The sequence below is a fragment of the Leucoraja erinacea genome, chromosome 31 (assembly GCF_028641065.1).
Source record: "Leucoraja erinacea ecotype New England chromosome 31, Leri_hhj_1, whole genome shotgun sequence".
Lineage (NCBI taxonomy): Eukaryota > Metazoa > Chordata > Chondrichthyes > Rajiformes > Rajidae > Leucoraja > Leucoraja erinaceus.
In genome coordinates this window covers 21008497-21030082 of record NC_073407.1, presented here as the reverse complement: position 1 = coordinate 21030082, position 21586 = coordinate 21008497, and the positions used below count along the sequence as shown (strand labels likewise).

Genomic DNA, 21586 nt, shown 5'->3' with positions numbered 1-21586 from the left:
TAGTGATTGCATTGCCACGTACTTTGGCAGGATGACAGAGTTGCAGAACGATGTGTTTGCACATCTTGTTTCCATTATGTTTCTGGACAGGAGACCTTACAGTGGGATTGCATGAAAATAAAACAATGCATGTCTGTAAAATAAGCAAATGATCCCTCGCCCTCTAACTGGACTTTATCCTCTGTAGAGCCAGGTTTACAGGAGTCAACAGGATTTGGCTGTCCCTTTTGAACAACCGAGTCAGCCAACCATCGCTGCCGATTACACATATGGGCAATACTCAGAAAACACTGTCCAACCTAACTATTCTGATTATCAATATGGATACCCAGCAGAAACAGGCTGGCAGCCTGTGGAGACGGGTATGTTCATCCACACTTAATCCTGTTTAACAAATCTATACGTACAGTCACATAAAATGACAAGCAGGGACATGGTATGTCGAACTGAAATCTCAAAGTTAATGTATGGAGCGAAACTGAAGGAATTTTATGTGAAATGGTGGAAAACCTGGGATTGGTGTAGGGTTAATGACATATCTGGGAGTAAGTTATAGGCTACTATACCGTTGGGATGTCAGGGGCTGTAAATGGGGATTTCTACAGATGAGCCAAAGTTTGCTTGAGCCAATCCTTTGCATTAAAACCTTTTTTTCCCACCAGCTCCTCCAAGACCTGTGACCCCAGAGAAATTTACAGTTCCTCATCTTTGTGTCCGGTTTAGCCCTGGAGGGCAGTTGCTGAAAGTGTTGAGCAACCTGCCTTCAGAAGGCCAGCCAGCTCTGGTTGAAATACACAGCCTGGAGGTACAATAGATTATACATAGCAGGGATCAGGACTACTCTTCTAACATTCATAATATCTTTTGTTTTGGCCTGATTGTTTCATTACTGCTCATACCTCTGGATCATCCAGCATGTGTGTTAATATTACATCATTGTGCTGGCTGTAAAACAGAAGGATCTGTTGAGACTGGGGGGTCTGAACTTGAAACGGAGAATGTTCGAGCTATTCAACAAATTGTGCAGCATCTGAGGAGGGAGACGAAAATGAATACTTGTTGATTGTAGCTGATCTGTCTGGAGAATTCACTATCTTAGATTACATCGCTGACATGTATTGTTCTGCTTCCAGACCATGTTGCAGCACATGCCTGAACAGGAGGAGTTGAGGAGCTTCCCAGGGCCATTAGCAAAGTAAGTTCCTTGACTCCACACCTCCCAGAGAGATTTTGGTTGTACGCTGGTTCTGACACAGGACCAGCAATTGACAGAGTTGGTCAATTTGTCTGTGTATAATTAGCAGGTCTTCATAATGACCCGTGTCCCAGAAGTAAACTATTTTGAGGTATGGAAGAGACACAATATGATTAAAAGTTTGTATTGTTTCACTTAAAATGAAGATTTGAAATTATTTTTTTATTATAAAAAAATTACAAATGCATGAATAACACCCTTTATTTAGGATTAACACTTGTGACATTAATTTGATTTTGTAGTTTGATCATGGAGTTATCTTTCCAGTCTTTTTTCCTGTGCACCTTGCCTAGAAGTCCTACCTTAGTCTTAGCCTTAAGCTTCACAGTTGCTCTTGCCATACTTCCAATTGTCCTTTTCATAATCTTACCTAATAATTCAAACTATTTGTAGAATTAGTGCAAAGTGCTTTTTGAAATTGGCTTCTAAATGGGCTAACCCTAATATTAAACTTGTGTTATGATTCCCCTTGGTTATGATCCCCCCCCCCCCCCCCCCCTAAACAGGGTAACTACAGGGAAGAAAATTCCTTAATCATTTTAATTAGTTTGATTAGATCACCATCAACTGTCTAAACTTAAATACAAGCCACAATACTGTAGAGTCGTCTCGGTATGAGTTGTTAAAGATTAGCATCAGAATGATGGATTTGCATGTCTCTTTAACAAAGCTAATGTAGCACTGCTGAGGTGTTTAGAAACATAGAAAATAGGTGCAGGAGGAGGCCATTCGGCCCTTCAAGCCAGCACCGCAGTGTCCTCAGTTGGGATTTGGGAGTGCCATGCTCCCGGCCCAGTAACTGAAACAAACTTTCGCCTTTTTCAGAACGGCCACATTTCCACATTCCCCCCCCCCCCCCCCCCCCCCAGTCCTTCTAAGATACATAACAATGGTTATCATTTGTAATAATGTTTTTATATTTGATGCATTGTTTTAGAGATTTACCACTTCCTCTCAATTCCTATTGCATAATTTGCTGGGTCTTCTAACTTCCATCTATAAAATCTTTTTAACACGACTTTGTACCTTTTATCCTAATTTTTCACACATGTAATGAAAAACTAGAACCCAATACAAGTCTCTGGAGAAGATATCAGAGTACATCCTAATAATCTGAAAGCGTTAGCTTTGTACACAATGTTTAAGAAGGAATTGCAGATGCTGGAAAATCGAAAGGTAGACAAAAATGCTGGAGAAACTCAGCGGGTGAGGCAGCATCTATGGAGCGAAGGAAATAGGCAACGTTTCATCCCGAAACGTTGCCTATTTCCTTCGCTCCATAGATGCTGCCTCACCCACTGAGTTTCTCCAGCATTTTTGTCTGGCTTTATACACAATGTTGATTTGCCTCCACTTTTACGCAATCCACATCTCAAGGTTGCCTCTATTTAACTGTACTCCTTAAACTTCCTGCACTGCTCCTGATTAAATAATTGCTGTGCTGAGTGAAGTTTAAAGGTTGAAGGTTCAATCTGATTTTGTTTCAGGGAAGAGACTCATAAAGTTGATGTCATCACCTTTTCCCAAAACAAGGCGACAGAGTGCTTAAGAAATGAAGAGCTACTGGACAAGGAGTCGGCCAACTTGTTATGGGACCTGATTGTCCTGCTATGTAGGCAAAATGGGGTGAGTCTGAATTTTATGAGTTTTCTGGAATTGAAGCCACGTAATCTCACTTGCATTGGTTGCTTTATGCTTGATAAACAATTGCCTGGTTTGCATTTAATGCCTCCACTGTGATGTGATCCTCTTAACTGGGTAGGACTAAGATTTCATTTCTTTCTGCGCATGCACTGATTATATACAAGGGATGGCAGTGGTATGCATAGACTGTACAACAATAGATAGGTATGTTACAAAACCTACCTGAATCGTCATTAGGAATCTGCCCTCAGCCATGTCGGCGATTTTGGCGCTGTTTGGAGGGGGCGGGTTTAAAACGCGATTTTTACTAGGCTGTACTAATCGCACATGTTCAGCATAGTAAATCATTAACGAAAAATCGCTGCAAGACCCGGTCGCAAAAGGTATTATTAGTTTTATAGGCCTCGATAATATAGTTCTAATAGTTTTAAAATTACTGTCTGATTCCGCAACCTCTCGCAGCCCCAGGGTTTTATAGAGCAAACAATTAAAGGTATGTACCTTATTTTTACATTAAATGGGGCATATATATATAACCCTGAATATCAAGTTATCTATAGCGAGTAGCTCATTTTGGGCTTTTTATATCCCGCAGTATTTTTCTCGGCATTTGAGGGCACTAATCCAGCGCTATGTCAACGTTCTAAACCAGCGCGTTCCACATGAACCCACTAGAAAGCCGATTTAAATGGGCATTTATTTACAGCAATTGAACACTAAATTCCTTCCATTTGGCCTATAAATTAATGTAAATTAGATATAAAAATCATGTTATATTGTGAATTATTTGTGAATAATCTTTGGACACTTAGGCTATTTAAAAATGTTAATCTTTCCTTAAGAAATGGGCGTTTGACTATCCAAGATCACAGCTTTTTTGTAATGTCCATTGAAAATCAATAGGGAACAAGATGCTAATTTCCGAGTATGAAAATGGTCATAACTTTTTTAATACTTGAGATATGAAAGTGAATTTGGTGTCAAATTAAACTTATTGTTATGCTTTATCTGATGGGATAAATTGCAGACTTGATTTTTTAAATCTCAAAATTTTGTAACATTGCTACAATAGACGAGGGTGAAATGTTTCCTGGTAATTCTCGCATCCATCTGCAGAAATTAACATGTACTTCGAGACTTCCTAGTGTGGCAGATTAATATTTATGCCTTAGCCAACATCTCTGAAATATTATTTTATCCAATAATTAATACAGTGCATGAAATCTCGTGTGTGCAGGATTCTATGTACTGCATTTATTTGTTTGTAAATTGCCAATAGGAATGTGCTGAGTTTGGGAACATGCTATGTGTACATTTTATTTCCATTTCCCTCTTACTTCTAGGGAGTTGATGATATTGAATGCCCACTGGCTGCAGTTCCATAACCATTGAGTACCACAAAGATCAAAGCTTAAAGCAAGTTTTCTGTTTGCATTTTGTTGGGATTGTAAATGAAAGTGTTTCTTGGCATCATTGTGCATTGCAGACAGTGATTGGTACAGACATTGCTGAGCTCCTGCTGCGGGAACATCGATCCGTCTGGCTTCCTGGCAAATCGCCAAATGAAGCCAATCTGATTGACTTCAACAACGACCTGGTTCCGCGTGCAGAGGATGAGTCCTGCGCCTCTCTCCTTACTGACAGCTTCCTTGACAACATTGTGACAGAGTGTACCAGCAAGGACACCGAGCGTTTCCGGGAATTGCTCCTCTTTGGCCGCAAGAAGGTAATTTATCAGATCTTCAAATCTCCTTGATGGGCTGGCACTGGTTCCAATGGGAATGTTGGAGGGGGGGGGAGGAGATTGGGCAATGTGACATGTATTCCTTGTTGAACGAGATGTGTTTGCAGGATGCCCTGGAATCTGCAATGAAGCATGGTCTGTGGGGTCACGCTCTCTTACTGGCCAGCAAAATGGACAATCGGACGCATGCAAAGGTCATGACCAGGTAGGGTCTCCGTTCAATATTGTCCAAAATTCCCATGTATCTTTGGTGCACGATTAGAATTACAAAGCAGTAGTAAAGCTAAATTTGTGTAGATCACGTTTGCAATATCATGTCGAGTTTTAGACTACTGGAAAAGTTGCTAGATGACTAATATTATTGGTCAAGTATGTATTTGAACAAAACCTCAAGGACCTTAATTTCACACCATTCTCATAAGTGAATCATTTACTAAAGCAACATCAGCAAAATCTGAATGTATGAATAGACTTTGCCTGGCCCAGTGGATTCCTGGGCATTTGACAAAGTATTTAGCAGTGAAGTGGCAGAATCCACTATGTGTTTATGCTCTAGAATGCTATCCAGATCTCTGGTCATGGGTTGGGCTCAATGGTTACCCGCGAAGATGAGTGGTCTATTAACAGTCCTTATCTGGGGTGAAGTCTTGGGCTGATGCATGGTATATCGCAACTGTTCTGGCTTAAGGAATGATAGAACAGAATTGTCCTCAATTGACCCTGCCCTGTCCTTCAGAACAGGGGAGCTGGAAATAAATTGCACCTTGCCTTCTGTCATCTTGATATGCCCTGATGTTTTATCCTTAGGAAATCCTACCCAATATAATATAGTGTCTAATAAGTTAAGCTTTGTTCTTTGTAGGTTTGCCAATAGCCTACCCATCAATGATCCTCTGCAGACAGTGTACCAGTTGATGTCAGGCCGCATGCCAGCTGCAGCAACGGTGAGTCTGATTTCTACTTTTCAATCGATTTTTTTATTTTTTAAACTATCAGCACTGACTCATCCAACACTTATCTCTGGAGAAAGTAAGTTGCGTTTAGTTGTGAGATACAACGCGGAAACAGGCCCTACGGCCCACCAAGTCTGCACCGAACAGCGATCCCCGCACACTTGCATTATCCTACACACACTAGGGACAATATACAATTATACCAAGCCAATTAATTTACAAACCGTTACATCTTTGAGGTGTGGGAGGAAACCGGAGATCCCGGAGAACCCAACCGGACATACTGACACTGCTTTCAATGAAATGGCACAATGAAAAGTGAAATATTTTATCATTGAGCAGTACTAAGAACTGCCTATTGAAGAAAATATTATCGGCTTTCCATACTCCCCGCTCTTCCCAAGTCTTGATTGCCAACCCACTGTAGTGCAGTACAGTTGTTCATAGATCAGGAATCTCAGTAACGTTAAGACATTTCTAGCCTGTAACATGCCTGTCTCTTGCTTATTTTTCCCCTTTCAGTGTTGTGGAGAAGAGAAGTGGGGAGACTGGCGGCCCCACCTTGCCATGGTGCTGTCCAACCTTTCCAACGGACCAGACTTGGACAGAAGAACCATCACCACCATGGGAGATACGCTTGGTATGTTCTAGGAGTATCTGAAAATAATGATGCTTAATTCCCCCTCCACCATTTTCTCCTTTTTCCATGGGAGCCATCTTTTAATTGCTTCCTAAAAAGTGATGTTTTTCAACCCTTTTGATGGTGATACATAAAGTCAAAGAGTTAAGCTAGCCAACGAATGAAAACAATCCCAATAGTCCTTCCATGCTTGTAAACAAGTCTAATAATGTTTATTTGAAGAGTGCAAAAATACTTCAATCCATTTAGTACATTGAATCCATTTCCGTACAATGTGTAGAGAAATCTGGTATCCTCTTCAAAAAATGTAGTGAGGTTGGTGGGGGAGGTAATTGTAATGTTCATGAGATTTATCTGTGGTTTGGGTGTCATGGAGGTTTGTGGAATTAAGGTGGCTAAATCGCGACAAAGAACCACAGATGCTGGAAACACAAAGTACTGGAGGAAGTCGACGGGTCAGTCAGCATCTGTGGAAGGAACAGATAAATGATGTTTTGGATCGACAGTCTTCAGACTCTGAAGAAGGGTTCATGGACGAAACGTCGCCTATCCGTTCCCTCCACAGATGTAGTCCGACTCACTGAGTTCTTCCAGCACTTTATATTGTGGGGAAATGTGGGTTGAGCTTATTCTCATGAAATGGCAAAGTAGGTTTCAGGGGCTGAATGAAGGTATGAAGACAATGTTAACATCCGTTGTCCTCTTTCCTTGTAGCTGTCAAGGGATTATTAGATGCTTCTCATTTCTGTTACCTGATGGCACAGGTTGGATTTGGAGTATACACTAGAAAATCTACAAAACTCGTTCTGATTGGTTCAAATCACAGGTGAGCTGGTGTAATGTCTTGTATTTACTAGCCAGGTAAGAAGCAACTCATTAACTTTAACTCCTTGAAATCCCAGACTGGGGTGTTCTCTTATAAATGTACTAGCCATCTTATGCATAGCAAATCGTAAGGGAAAAAAATGAATGAGAGGATATGTTTTGGTGGCATTTTGATAAATGTTAGGCGGGAACCCCAGGGGCAATTTCCTTCTGCACTTCCAGCAAGGGGTGAGGGGGGTGGTCATTTCTTGTCCACCCCTTGCCACAAAAACCTGCGTCTTCCACAGTTGAAACTCCTTCAGTATTACACAGGATTTGTTTGCCCAGATTGTGTTTTAACTGCGTGCAGCAAATCAGCGGTTCTCTAATTCAGAGAAAAAAAATGCTACAAGATGTGCCATATCTGGGCTGCAAGTGTGAAATCAAATCTGAAACCTGGTATTTTTGGCATGTGTAAGATTTCTGATATGGAGAATAGCTTTGTCATGCTGACAAGAGAAGCCACCTGAGGAGAGCTGGATCTCCCAGTGGGACTTGGCGAGGCTTTGTTAGACAGTTGGTCGTATGCCCTGCGTATAATCGTAGTTTCAACACATTGCTCTTTCACTTGGCTGTGAAATGCTAGGCCACGAGTATTAGATGTCTTTTCAACGTCCGCTCTTCGCGGTAATAAATACAGTACAGTTCTGTGATTGTAATACTGGTTTGCTGACGCGTTATTGCAGATGAGCTTCAAGTATTTATGTGGCGTTTCTCCTACATGTCTGAGCCATCAAGTCAATGAACATGGCAGCTAAATAGTCAGAGCAAGAACTAAAATGTAATCATCTCGGGTGGTTGAATGAAAAACATTGATCTGGAAAAGAGCCCCCTTGCTGTTCCTCAGAATAGTCCAATGTGAGGACACGGCTTTAATTTAATTTATTTTACAAAAAGGAGCAATCTTTCCCAGTGGCGACCTTATAGAGTGGCTGCAGCACTAGTGCACAACACTCCACTCCAGATCCAGGAGTGGGCTAGGATCTTGAGCATGCTTTTGTGTGGGATATTAACTGGTCCTAATAAGGATGGCCATTTGCTTGGTGTTCAATTTTCAGTCTGGGATGTGGCAGAACCAAAAACAGCAGTAATTTAATAATGACTACATCAAACGGCAGTTTTCAGATTATGTTCTGAAAAATTTGATTTTACTTTCAGTTGGTCATTTCTGAAATTTGCTTCAAATGAAGCCATCCAGCGCACAGAGGCATACGAGTACGCACAGGCATTGGGCAGCCAAACATGCTTTCTTCCCAACTTTCAGGTATGAGAAACTTGAAGTTATGTTTACGCTCTCCCCAAAATCCTCCCCCCCACATACAAAGCTCCTTGTAACTTGAAAATGACAATTTGTCGTGGTTTGACTACTTGCTTTTGTAAGGTGAACTTTGTTTCAACCTCTTAGGTGTTTAAATTCATTTACGCATGTCGACTGGCTGAGATGGGCTTGGCGGCACAAGCTTTTCACTATTGTGAAGTCATTTCAAGAACCATCCTCAGGAATCCAGCCTATTATTCACACGTCTTATTGGGACAGCTCATTCAGGTAGGATAATTGACTGTAGAATGTAAATATGTTTTTCAAAAACATGTCTCTGCCAGAAGCCAAAGGGCCATGAATGTAAGATAAACACAATGAAAAATTTGAGTGGAACTTTACCGGAGAGAAGTGAAAATGTCCAAAAAAAATAGGATGCATTTAAGGGGAAAATATATAAAACTAGAGAAATGAATGCAAGATTATGCCAGTCAGGTGACATGCAGAAAGATGGGAATAGCGTGTAAAGGATAAACAGCCTGGTGACCCTTCTGAGCTGAATGAGCATTTTCTGCGAAGTCCATGTAATTACAAGCAGCAGTGATCACTGCCCTTTCGTATGCTACTGACACTGCAGGCATCATCTCATCCTACCGGACAGATACCATCAACTCCATCTCTGCAAAATATTGCCCTGCACCACTCCTTTAAACTTTGCCTCTCCACTTTAAAGTTTCATATCCATGAAGTAAAAAGCAGCTACAGCCTATGGGTGACTCCAGTTTACACATGATTGGAAATTAAACTCAGCAAATCAGTTCAATGGGAGGTCATTTGAGATGAGCGGTTGGCACTCTGGTAAAAACCAAGAGCAGTTATATAACAGGATTTATTAATTGTATTAATTTGATTATATTAATACTCTTTCTTTTCTCTTCCCCCTTCTCCCATCACTATTTGGTCTCATTGTGCTCCAAAAGATTTCCTCTCAGCTGCGATTCTCTGACCCTCAGTCGAAGGAAAGATCTGAACAGGAGTTGCAAATGGAGCCAGATTGGATTCAACAGCTCAGACAAATTGAAATCCAGATAAAGGTGAGATTCGATCTTTGGGCACTGCTGCCACCTTTTTTTTTTTTCCTAGTTCCCTGATCTTTCCGCTCACCAGATCTCTACCTTCTTGTTCTTTCTCCAGGATGGTGGCTTTGTATGTGGGTCAGGCAGAGCCACTCCACAGCCATTCTGCTCCAGCACCCCTAGTTCAGAGTATGACCAGGTGCACCACGCTGAAGAGCTTCCCACTGGCTCCCAGGAGGAGGTCACAAGAATGGAGAACCCACTGATGACATCTTTTGTACCAGATGCAGGATCGACAGAAGTGCCTGGAGTTCAGCTCATGCCAGCAGGTATCTGAAAAGTACAAAACATGGCCCATATTTTTCTACGTTTCACCTACAAAATTACATTGAACCCCTTTGTACTGGTATCAAAGCTGAATAAAAGTTGCTACCTGCTTCATTCACCTTGCACTTTCAGCATCTCTCATCATTCTGTCGTCCTATTTAAATGCATCTTATACTATTTAATTCGCTTGCAAATTGCAGTGGTTAGCATGTTCACCTTAACTTTCCCTCGAAAGTTGCATTATTATATGGCACTGTTTCGTTGTTGCTCCACAATCCTGGAGCTGCCTCCTTGAGAGACCACAGACTTCAGTGGTGTGAAGTCTACAGTCTTCACAGTGTAGACAGCAATAACATTGTTGTCACCTCAAAGGACAATCGGGCTTGGCCATGTCATTCATCCCCTGACCCTCACCGAGCCTCAAGGAATTTCTCTCAGTGAGAGAATATATGTTGATTGCCTCGTATCTAAATAGCTTGTGATCATTGAAATTGAATTGATGACCCCCAGCTTCGGAGAGATTCCTTGGGTGTGATAATGTGTAAGATTTTCCACACTCGTGAACATTTTAACTTGTCTCCCCTGAAATGGTGTTAATAATGAATAAATCAGAACTGAGATTATGGATTTTTGTTCAGCAGAGTTTCATAAATTATAGGAGCAGAATTGGGGCCCATCAAGTCTACTTCGTCATTCAATCATGGCTGATCTATCTTTCCATCTCAACGAGTTTATTACTGTTTGTGTAATCGAGGCGGGGAATGAAGTCGTGAAGAATAAACTAGAATGATGGGCCCCTGTTCCTTTTGTTACAGCTTCCACATTGGATCATCTTTGCCTTTTCCTGTGTTTGCTCCTATTTGCTTTGTTTTTCTTGTAGCTCCTCACGCGGTACTGGATGGGAGGTTGATGGCAGCCCCACCCTCACAGTCTGTAACTGATGGCCCCGTTCCGCTGTATTCGCCCACTCATAGTTCACCTGGCTTTCCAGGACAATCGCCCAACTCTGCTTTCAGGCAACCTTGCGATCTGTTGAAAGGCCCCTTCTCTCCAGGATTGTCCGGGCCTCCGCCTGGACCCTCGGTAGAGCCTCTGCCCACTGTGCAAGAACAGGTTCACGTCAATGCAGGTTAGTGCAAAGCGGCAGATATATGGGTGGGGGTACTAGTATTGCAACAGGTAATAGGGCATCTAAACTGCGTTGGGAACTCATTAACTTGACAGTACTCGGGGTACAAGGTGTATTTGTAGCCGCTTTCACAACGTGTAAATATTTATTGAAATGCAATTGTGTTTGTCTAATGAAATGCTTCATCCAATTTATGTGGGCAACATCACCCCGGCAAAACTTTAATGATTTAATTGTCTAAAAATAGCAAGTTTGGACAAGCAACGAGTTCTTCTACCTCTGCTGCTGAGAATTTAGCGATACAGCATGGAAACGGGCCCATCGGCCCACAGAGTCCACACTAACCATCGATCACCCGTTCACACTAGTTGTGTGTTATTCCACTTTCTGATCCACTCCTTGCACATTAGAGGCAATTTGGAGGCCAGTGAATTGACAAACTGTAGTACCTCCATGTGGTCACAGGGAGAACATACAAACTCCACACAGACAGCATTTGAGGTCAGGTCAGCCAGCCTGTGTTTCTGGCACTGCGGAGCAGCAGCTATGCCAAGGTGCTGCCAAGATGGGGAATTTTCAATGCAAGCAATAGATTTGGATTTTTATTTGAAAAAACTAGTCTCATGGTCAGTGAAAACTTTTTTTAAAACAACGTTTGATTCACAGATGTCCTTCAGGGAAGCAAGTCTTCTATCCTTACTATTTATGCTTCCACACTCATCAATGTGGTTGATACATAATTTCCAGTGGCAGGTTAAGGACTGGTAATAAATGCTGTCCGTACCTGATGACAAAATTTTAAAATCCTGTTGGCGGATGGATGTTAACTCGACCATTAGGAACAAATTTGCTTTTTGAGATTTTTCAATTTAGGATTAATTAAGGATTAATTAAGAGTTCTGAGAGCAAATGGTCTCTTGCAATTATTTCTATGGTTATCGGAGAAATCAAATCTTGATGGCATGACAAAACTTCCATCTTCCTGTGTCCCCTTTCTCAGGATCTCCAGACATGAATTCCATCAATCACCAAATATCGCCAAAAAGACACAGCTTTGGGGAAGCCGGGCAGCAGGATTTCTATGATCAAATGGCCAAAATGGTAAGGCAGCTAGGTTCTAATCTCCAAATAATCATTCATTTCAAATGTTACTGGGTAAATGTGCTGGTCTTATCCTGTACTGTTGCAGGTGTGGCATTGAACAATGTGAAACCCTCCCCTATTCTCCGTGTAGAAGACCACCTTATTTGCTCCTTTTCCTAGCATTGTGTTGACAGTTTGCTTGCTGATCTTGAATGCATGTATAGTGCTATTATCCTTGGAGTCTAGGGAAGAATAATCAAAGCTGGCAGTTTATGATATAGTACTGTGTGTGTAGTGTGCCCTAGATCCCATGACTTTGGAGCCATTCAGTTTGTTAGCATAATCTATCTTACTGGAAAAAAAAAAAGCATTGCACTATTTTAAATTGTTGTTTTTTGCTAAATTCTCCCAGTAGTTGATGTCTGGTTACACACGAGATGAGGGGGAACCATGTGGACGTGTTCTATTGGGTCCTGTAGTCGGTCCTATTATTAGTCTCTGCCTACTCGCTCCTGTTCTTCTTTTCTGATTTTCCTATTGCAACTTCCTTTTATTAATGTCGGACTTTGTTGTGCCTCATTTTCTCTCTTGCTTTCGTTCTTTGATTTTTGAAGAGTGGTGACATATTTGCCACTTTCCATTCATGGGAACTGTTGAAAAGTCGGTGAATCTTTTGAAGATGACAACCGTGTACATCTGCTATCTCCAGGGCCATGTTTATTAAAACTTTGGGTGGTGTGAATGTAGAATTTGTTACTGTAGGGAGTAGTTGAAACTGCATTTAGGCGGGAGCAGGAAAAACAAGTTGCACTGTAAAATTGAGGAAAGGCAGAAAGTGGCTCAAGTGGAGCATAAATTTCAGCAAGGAACGTGGGCTAAATAGACTTCTGCTCCCCATGTCCTAAAGGCTCTGAGATTTAGCCCACAGCCAGTGCTGTACCGTTTCTAATGGCCATTTATCATGCAAGAAACTCGGCAAGTCTTTAACTGTGGAATGCACAATGTCCTCCAAGGTCATTAGCTATGTCCTGTCCCCATAAGTTGCAGCCCTAGTCATCATGTGAGGGGACCTAAATGTGAAGGTAAGCTTATTTCAATGTCCTTGTAGTGGTTAACACCGCTGAACGTTTGTGTCTGAAGCAGGCCCCGGGAAGAAGATCAAGGTCAGCGTCTCAGTCATCTTTGCACATGGTACGCAATTCCTGACTCTCGGTGTTACGGTTCTTGGTGCTTCTATTCCCCTCAGACTGGTGCGTGCTTGGTGAAGGTTCTCTCTGCCTCGGCCACTCTCTTGTGCTCTGCCTTGTGCGTACGTTCTTCTGCGTACGTGCGAGCGTTCTCTTCCATCTATCCTTCAACACTTGCAGCCACAATCATTCTTCCTCGGGTGACGAATCCACAATCCTTAGCTGTTGAAGCCACTTCCTTAGCTGACGAATCGTTGCTCGTGGATCTTGATTTCAAGGCCAGTTTGGCATGCCAGTAATTTTGGCACATTGATTGATATACAGCCAGAAGTGGGCTAATCCCTCTGCTAAGTGAACGAGTCTGGGACAGTGCTAGTTTCCATGCCATGCGGTGGTACAGCACCTTAATAACTTTGGTACACCTGTCTTCTTTGACCTTTATCTGACATTCCCTCCGATGGAATTAGCAAAGAGCAGGAGTAACTCAGCAGGTCAGGCAGCATCTCTGGACAACATGGATCTGTGATGTTTCGGGTTGACGCCCCTCTACAGACCCACTGCTTCTCACTCTCTGGGAAGCATCACTAAATATTTAATGAGATCTGAGGTGAAAGCTACAATTCTTTACTTTAAAGCTGAGTGAGGCAGGTATGAACAGGGCTGGTTGTAACCTTTTTAATAATTGTCCAACTCTGATTAAGCAGCAGATTCTTGACAAACTGGATGATTTCATTGCCCACACCAGCAAGCTTGGTGTTTTTGAAGATTAAATTGATGCTAAATTTTTGGCATGTAATCTAAATGCGTTTCAGTCCAGTATCCTTGATCAAATACATGCAGGAGATTTATCCTGCCCCATCGCAGCATTTCCTAAAAACCATACACACACTTATAGACATGTGATATCATGATAAAGGAGTTTTTGTATCATCCTAGAGAGAGCAAGCTTATCTATACTAAATCTAGACACTAGACGGGGAAAACAGTAATACAAAACTCCAAAGTTGGCCATTTTGGTTAATGCCTCCGTACAAAAGAAGCTGCTTGTTGATTGAGTGCTCTGTAATGCCCTGCCTTTCCTCAGCAAACATCTATCAATCACATTCCAGTAGTTTTCACACAACCCCCAGGACTTTCTCAAGGATATAGGAGAACAATTCCCGTTGTGAAGTGCAACGGAGTGAGTTGAAGATGGACGGAGACAGATGATTGAAGCATTAGTCTGGCTCGCATTCAAACTGGGATGCCTCCTGGTTTGCCAGCTGAGTTGTGGATTGTTTCTGGTTTAGAAGGCAGGAGCTCAGTGCTGGGTTTCTATCTGGGTGAGGGCTGCCTCGTGTTTTTCCCCACGGCGTCTGCTGCTTTGACACGGGTCTGTCTTGTTTCAGCCATACGGGAGACGCTCGAGAAATACCTCCGAGTCATCCAATCACAGCATGGGCCGGGAGAGGCATCGATCGGCGGCGAACCAGCCGACACTTCCACCCCAGCCAGAGGTTGTTGCCAGCAACAGTCAGGAGGGCAAGAAGGAACCGAAACGGGAGCAACCAGTGGGCAAAAAAGGAAAGGTAAAAAGACTACTGAGTCAGCTATATACTTTGGCAAAAGAATACACTATGCTGGAGTAACCCAACAGAACAGGCAGCATCTCTGATTTAAAAAATGACACAATGCTGGAGTAACTCAAGGGATCAGGCAGCATCTCTGGAGGATGTGGATGTGGATGTTTCAGGTCAGGACCCTTCAGACCGATTGTAATGTAGGGAGAAAGACAAACTACAACAAACTAGTCGTTGGTCTAGAAAGCATTGTCACCTAGACACCCTTGATCTCCAAATAGGCACAGACCTTCGACCTCTCTGCCCCTAACCCACTCTTGACACTTTTTCTGCATCAGCTGCAGTCATTGACCTAAAACGCATATTTCTCCACATCCTCCAGAATATCCCCAACAGTTTGTTTCCGTGGGTTGGAAGTGGCAAGGTTGGCATTGCAGTGGTCACAGCGGCCTCGATGCCCTACAGTTCTTGCAGCAGCCATTGAGGAATTGCACGTTGTTCCCGAGAAGAAAATGTTGATGATTTTAATGGAACGAATAAAGGATAAACTATTTCTACTAGTCGGTATCCAGAGGGAAGCTTGGAATTTGTTTGTTTGCACAACTTATGTTCTGAAAATGTAGACGATGCAAATGCAACTAATCTTTGACTGGAACGGGCAGAGAGGTGGCAACAATGAGGCAGATGGTCACCACCAACAAAGGGCCTTTACTTCCAGGTCAGAATGGGAGCATTGAGATGGTATTCTATTTATTTGTTTGTTGCATCGTGTTTGTCTTCACGGCTACATGTCCCAAGGTGGTGGGTGGGGGGGGGGGGGGGGGGGGGGGGGGGGGGGGGTGCAGGGAGAGGGGCAGCTGCGAGCTTGCTGTAGCCGAGGGAATCCGCCCAGGAGGATGGAGTGTTGCTCCCTGCCATGCATGGCACCCTTTCCTAGTATTACATTCAGTTGGCAATAGGAATTATATTATCTATGAATATGAATACTATTAAGATGGTCTACTCTCTACTCTGTCTTCGGGCCTTTCTTGTAATTGTAGGTTGCAGTGAATTGTTTCTGGGAATGGAGCATTTTTGATTTCAGGAACCTGGAAATCAATCAAAAGTTCCTAATGGGGTACAGCAAAATGGAGTAGTGTTTCTTCTCCTTGCCTTCCCTCCTTAAGCGCAAACTTCATGACCCGTACACGAATTGCATTTGTTTTCCACTTCCCTTCGCTACACTTCTTTGGATGAACTAAATCCACAATGTGTTTGCTTTGAGGACAAGAGTTCAATAGCATTCTAATTGTGTACCCGTCTCAAAATGATCTGCTGGTGTGGGTGTTCATTGAGTCTAAGAATTGAACACTTGTTCGGGGACAGAGGTGGCAGGTGTTGTGGTATCAACTGTTGCTGCATTGGTATATTGGTATACGGTTCTGGTCCTGCTGGCTGTAAAGTTGGGCAGTAATCTTTTCTAATGAATTTGAAAGTAGGTTGACCCATGCCGGCTAAGGTGACGAAAATGTAGGCATGTTTACTTGACACAGTTGGTGAGACTGCTGCCTCTCCCTCCTCCTTAGGCAGGGAATTAAAAATAAATTCCTTTTAAAAAGACACTCATTTTGGTTTTTCTCTGTGCCTCAGGGTGGGTGGCTAAGCTGGTTACGGTCCAGCAAGAAGAATGAAGCCCATTTACCAGATGACAAAAATAAATCGGTGAGTGCTTGTCCAGGCAGTGAAGTGGTGAGAGTGGGGAGGGGAGATAGATGGATGATGGCGATTCTGCTGAGGTCCTCAAGAAAAGGTCATGATACTCTGGGCTAAGCAGCAGGCTTTGTGTGGTGCATTTTTTGGGATTGACGTTGGGTGTGTGGGAAGGGCAATTGTCTATAGGAACGACCCAGGCGGAGCTGGGAACGGCAGAGACAGAGCGAGGATGTGAGAATTGAGAGGGGCAGAAAAGGGAAGTCGGTTGTCCAGCAGAGAGGGACGAGGATCAATGAGTGGGGAGACCGAGGCACCCAAAGAGGCAGACGGAGATGATTGGTGGTGGGGGGGCGGGGGGGGGAGGGGGACAGGGAAGAAGAGAGATGGAGGGGAATTGAGGAAAGGAATGTGTGAAAGAGTTTGTTGATAAGCATTCGGTGGATGGCCAGATTGCACCAGTGTGTACCTGGTATGTGTCCATCTGACTAGGTTTGCAAAGTCTGTGCATCTGTCTCCTATCATCATGGGCATCCCTGCCATGGGGCCAAGATTTCACCCTCAAGACTGCTTGCCACCTGGTTTGCAATGTCTATCGCAAGGTATAAGAAATGGCGCACAAGTAGCCTCTCTTCCTCAGTGAAAGCAAGTCATCTTCTAACTTGAGAGAAAGACTGCCTTAGAAGATGGTCTTGAGGATGGGAGTGGTCTCTCTGAGGGAACACTCGACTGGTATTTGACTTGCTGAATCATTTTTACTTGATGGTGTCGATTGTAGTTTTACGTTCTTCCTCAAAACTTCCTTTTTGCTACGAATGTTTGTCAGTTGGGCAAGGACATGTGTATTTGAGCAGAATTCTCCACACCTAAACATGTCTGCTGGGTGTCAGATACACAAGGGGGGTTGTTTACCCTGTACTACAGTGAGCCTTTAGGTTGGGGCATGAGATCTGAACTATTTGCCTCCTGTCTTATGCCTAGATTGTGTGGGATGAGAAGAGGCAGCGATGGGTGAACATGAATGAACCAGAGGAAGAGGTAAGCGTGCAGAAATTACTCTGCCGAGTACCTTTATTCCATTTTGTGATGTGGGCATTGCTGCTACCTTGCAATGCTGCTCATAGTTTTATTCAATGGTAGCTTCAGCAGGTAAGTAGAAATCAACCATGATGGTGTGTAGGAAAAAACTGCAGATGCTGGTTTAAATCGAAGGTAGACACAAAATGCTGGAGTAACTCACCGGGACAGGCAGCATCTCCGGAGAGAAGGAATGGGTGAGGAATGAGAGTGGATCTTGCACTTGACTGTGTGTCAATGGGCCAGGGAAATGGAAAATCAAGCTGGGTCCTGCTCTTGTTGCCATTCCTTTTCTCCAGAGATGATGCCTGTCCCAGTGAGTTACTCCAGCATTATGTGTCTACCTTTGATTTAAACCAGCAACTGCAGTTCTTTCCTTCAACCACAATAGCGTTGGATTGAAATTATATGTTCACAGCTGGCAAGGATGGCAAGGAATCTTCCCTGCAGTTGTCAGTAATCTAGATGGGCTTTATGATACCCGTTTAAATTGAATTCCCACAGCTCATGGTGTGATGTGAATGGATATTCAAACCATGTAGATGGTGTCATGAATGAATGATCCGAGGAATCTTAACGGCCTGTCCCACTTGGCCTTCACTTGCGAGTAATTTACGTGACATAATTTACGCGTCACGAAGCGCTTGTCATGACACGCACGTGAGGCGTGCATGGTGCGCCTTATGCACGCATAGTGCGTGATGACATAGGCAGTGACGCGCGGCGTCGCAGGATGTTGTGATGTACAAAATCTTCGCTCGCCATCTGCGTGACGCGCAAATGATGGCCAAGTGGGACAGGCCATTTAGTTTTTAATATTCGCACTGCGGGAGGAAATAGTGTGGAAATGGAAAATCAAGCAGGGTCCTGCACTTGTTGCCATTTAATGATGGTAGTTGAGTGCAGGATATGGGAAAGCGTCGATCCTGCTGACGATCACTATCCACAAACTGCAGAGTTTATTTACTCGAGGGCGATCTGTCCTAAGATTTGTTGGACACGGTTGAAAAAGGCCTTTGATGGCGGTGACCTGCCAAAGTCCATCGGTGCAGTATCGGGGGCAGGGCTTCAGGTTCTGACATCTGATGCCCGATCCGCTCCCAGAGGAGTCGTGAATTTGTTGAATCATATGGCACAGCCTAGAATGGGAGAACTAATTTAACCAGTATTTCCCACACTTGGAGTTTGAAGCGAGTTGGAGGTTGCTAATAATTAACACTTTGTTACTTTTATTTTTGCAGAGCAAACCTCTCCCACCGCCGCCAAGCCTACCCATGGCTGGCCTTCCCTCGGGTTCAAATCCAATGTCCTTCGGTGGCCATCCATCTGTCAACAGATTCTCCAGGAAAGCAGGTGAGATTTTGGGCGAGGAACTCTTTTCCACTGTCTTAGGCAAACCGAATTAGTTAACTCCCATTTCTGCACAAAATATACTGTTCAGATGCCTAACATACTTAACCAATGAAGTACTTTTGAAGTGTATTTGTTGATGCTATGCAAGAAATCTGGCAGGCACTTTTGTCTAAATGGAGCCCCTGATGAGGGGTTTGTGTTTGGACAGGGTGGGTAGAGACAGCACAGAAAGAAACTGTCTGAGTCTACATTGCCCATCAAACACCAATTTAGGCTAATCCTACCCTACCATGTTACTCTCCTCGCTTTCCCATCAACACCCCAGATTGTACCATCAGCTACTCACTGGGGGGGGGGGGCAATTTACAGCTCCAATTAACCTAACAATCTGCACATTTTTAAACTGGGAGGAAACTGAAGCACCCTCGGGGGAAAAACCACTTGGTCTCGGGAAGAGTGTGCAAATGCCACACAGACAGTGGAGGTCGGGGTCCAACCTGACTAAGACAACTAAGACAGCAGCATTGGTAGGTATGCTGCTCCTAAAGGGGAGAAAAGGATACAGGAGAATTCTCTGCCAAGGGATCTTTCACATTTAAATAGCAGAAATACTCTCAACCCACATTTATGTAGAATTGTGACTTTTTGATACTGTCTTAATTCCACTGATGGTATCATAGTGTCAGTGGTTCAGTATACATGTACTGCCAACGTCCAAACCCGTGGTTGCCCTCGGGCTAACAATGAACACTTGGTCACTGTTCTTTTGGAAGACAGGAGGAAGAGAAGGCCGTTCACTGCTTTGCTTTCAGTTAGATTTGGTTTGATCTGTGGTTCAAATTCATTTGCCCATCTTTTTCTCTATATTCCTGGATTCTTGATAGTCAACAACCAGCATTCATCTCAGACTTGAAAGACTCCAAACAACGCGAAGGCACTCTGCATTTTAGAGATTTGGGATGTAGATTTTCACTATTATATATTTTGCCTCCTACAATGACCTTGCTCTAATTCTGTTATACCTCTTGTGCTGCTCTCTTTCTGTACAACAGAACAACACTTCCTCTAACAGTAAATTCCATCATAAGAACAGAACATTGGAGAAATTCAACTGTTTCTCTGCACAATGCTGCCTGTCCTGTTGATATTTTGGTTCAGTGACCCTTGGAGCCTCTTTAGTAAATTAAAAGCAAAAGACTTAATTTGGCAGTTCAATATTATCGTGGATGATTTCCCTCTCATTTTGTTTTCTATTAGCCAGTTTATTTCAATTTCATTTCCTGGACACTGTTTTTTAATATTTTATGTGAATCCCTAAAGTTTAAATGATGTGCTTCTACAGATCTGGATTTCTTGCCATTTAGAAAATGTTCCCATTGTATTCAGAGAAGTATCTCTATTTGAGCACTGCTCAATGAATTTTCTCCTTTCTTCCCTCTCTCCCTCCCCAACAATAGGTACAAAAGCTCGTTATGTGGATGTACTCAATCCCAGTGGACCCCGAGCAAATGGGGGTCTCCCACCTCCGGTAGACCTCTTTGCCCCCCTCGCACCAATGCCTATCCCCACCAACTTCTTCGTGCCGGTACCAGGTATGATACATTCTATGTTGTATTCTTGTTACTGTTTGGATATTTTGGTTCTACCTTTGCAGCCCAGAAATACTGGGGTTTCCCAATAAATGCTTGCATCTTTTCATGACCATATATTGGACAGGTCCGCGATTTACAGCAAATAAAATAAGTTGGTTATTGTTTGGTTGCAGTGTTTCTTGCATTAAATGTAGCAAAAAAAACTATTCCAGAAACAAAAAAATAATAAATGTTTTTATTGTTAGTTGAGAGTTAAGTATTGGCCCATGACATGACAACTTGCCTACTTTACAATAAGATTCCCATGGTATATTTTGCACTCATTTGACTAATACCTACATTTCATATTTTTCCCTCAGCCCTGTCTAGCTCTGCTGCACAGGATAATCATCTTGAACCCCATATTTACTCTAATTTGATCATACTGCCCATACCCAATTGAGAAGTAGAATAGCTTGGAGAGTGTTTATTAATTGTCAAAAGTCCTCTGACGTATAAGGGTCCATGCATGGGTTCATTGCTTCTACTTTCTTACTCGGCTACTAATATTCACATGTTTGTTTTGTTGCCACCCTGGCATTGTGGTTTAAACCACTCTTCAAACTATCTAGGCCTCTGTGCGTGCAGAACTAAATTAATGCCCCTGTTTGCCATTTTTGCAGGAGAGGGGACTCTGCCTCCTGAAGGAGGTCCAGCAGAGATTCCACAGTCCATGGAGCAGATGAACTCTGAGGCTAATTTACAGGCCCAGGTACTAAATTGTCTATTGGATTTATTGCTGATTATTTAAAAAATACAGATTTTGGTCTTCTCAATCTGGGCAACCTTTCATAATTATTAAGATCTTGATAAATTCATTATTTGTGTTCCATTACCATTAATATGTTGTGTGACCCCCCCCCCCCTCTATGTTTTGGATACTTTGTCTCACTGGTACAGGCTCCTACTGAACCAGATGTCTTCTCGTGGCTGTGAAAGTGCAAACCTTGTCTCGTGGTGTTGTGCAGTACCAGCAGGGTGATTTAGGCTCGAGAATTATCTTATCTGAAAGTTGTCTCCTTTCTCCTTACAACTCAAGTCTTTTCTGTGTTCACCCAGTTCTGCCAACCTTCGGGTGATTGAAGCCAGTACATAACTTGTCTCTGTGAATCACTCC

At 43.0% G+C, this 21586-nt stretch overlaps 1 protein-coding gene across 4 annotated transcripts in view; it reads left to right on the top strand.

The window, feature by feature from the left end:
- Positions 1-21586, top strand: part of sec16a (SEC16 homolog A, endoplasmic reticulum export factor) — a 49676-nt gene that overhangs the window by 23374 nt on the left and 4716 nt on the right. The window contains exons 7-28 of one of the 4 annotated variants that reach the window (XM_055660278.1): positions 188-362; positions 663-805; positions 1134-1195; positions 2743-2881; positions 4386-4625; positions 4751-4848; positions 5506-5587; positions 6119-6236; positions 6951-7062; positions 8259-8364; positions 8506-8646; positions 9339-9452; positions 9553-9763; positions 10642-10890; positions 11891-11991; positions 13117-13164; positions 14549-14728; positions 16349-16420; positions 17390-17446; positions 18727-18838; positions 20296-20430; positions 21093-21181. In XM_055660278.1, the coding sequence (XP_055516253.1) occupies positions 188-362; positions 663-805; positions 1134-1195; positions 2743-2881; positions 4386-4625; positions 4751-4848; positions 5506-5587; positions 6119-6236; positions 6951-7062; positions 8259-8364; positions 8506-8646; positions 9339-9452; positions 9553-9763; positions 10642-10890; positions 11891-11991; positions 13117-13164; positions 14549-14728; positions 16349-16420; positions 17390-17446; positions 18727-18838; positions 20296-20430; positions 21093-21181 (2784 nt within the window). Of the gene's footprint in view, positions 1-187; positions 363-662; positions 806-1133; positions 1196-2742; positions 2882-4385; positions 4626-4750; positions 4849-5505; positions 5588-6118; positions 6237-6950; positions 7063-8258; positions 8365-8505; positions 8647-9338; positions 9453-9552; positions 9764-10641; positions 10891-11890; positions 11992-13113; positions 13165-14548; positions 14729-16348; positions 16421-17389; positions 17447-18726; positions 18839-20295; positions 20431-21092; positions 21182-21586 lie in introns of all 4 variants that reach the window. The other 3 variants (XM_055660277.1, XM_055660279.1, XM_055660280.1) reach the window with 3 other exon arrangements.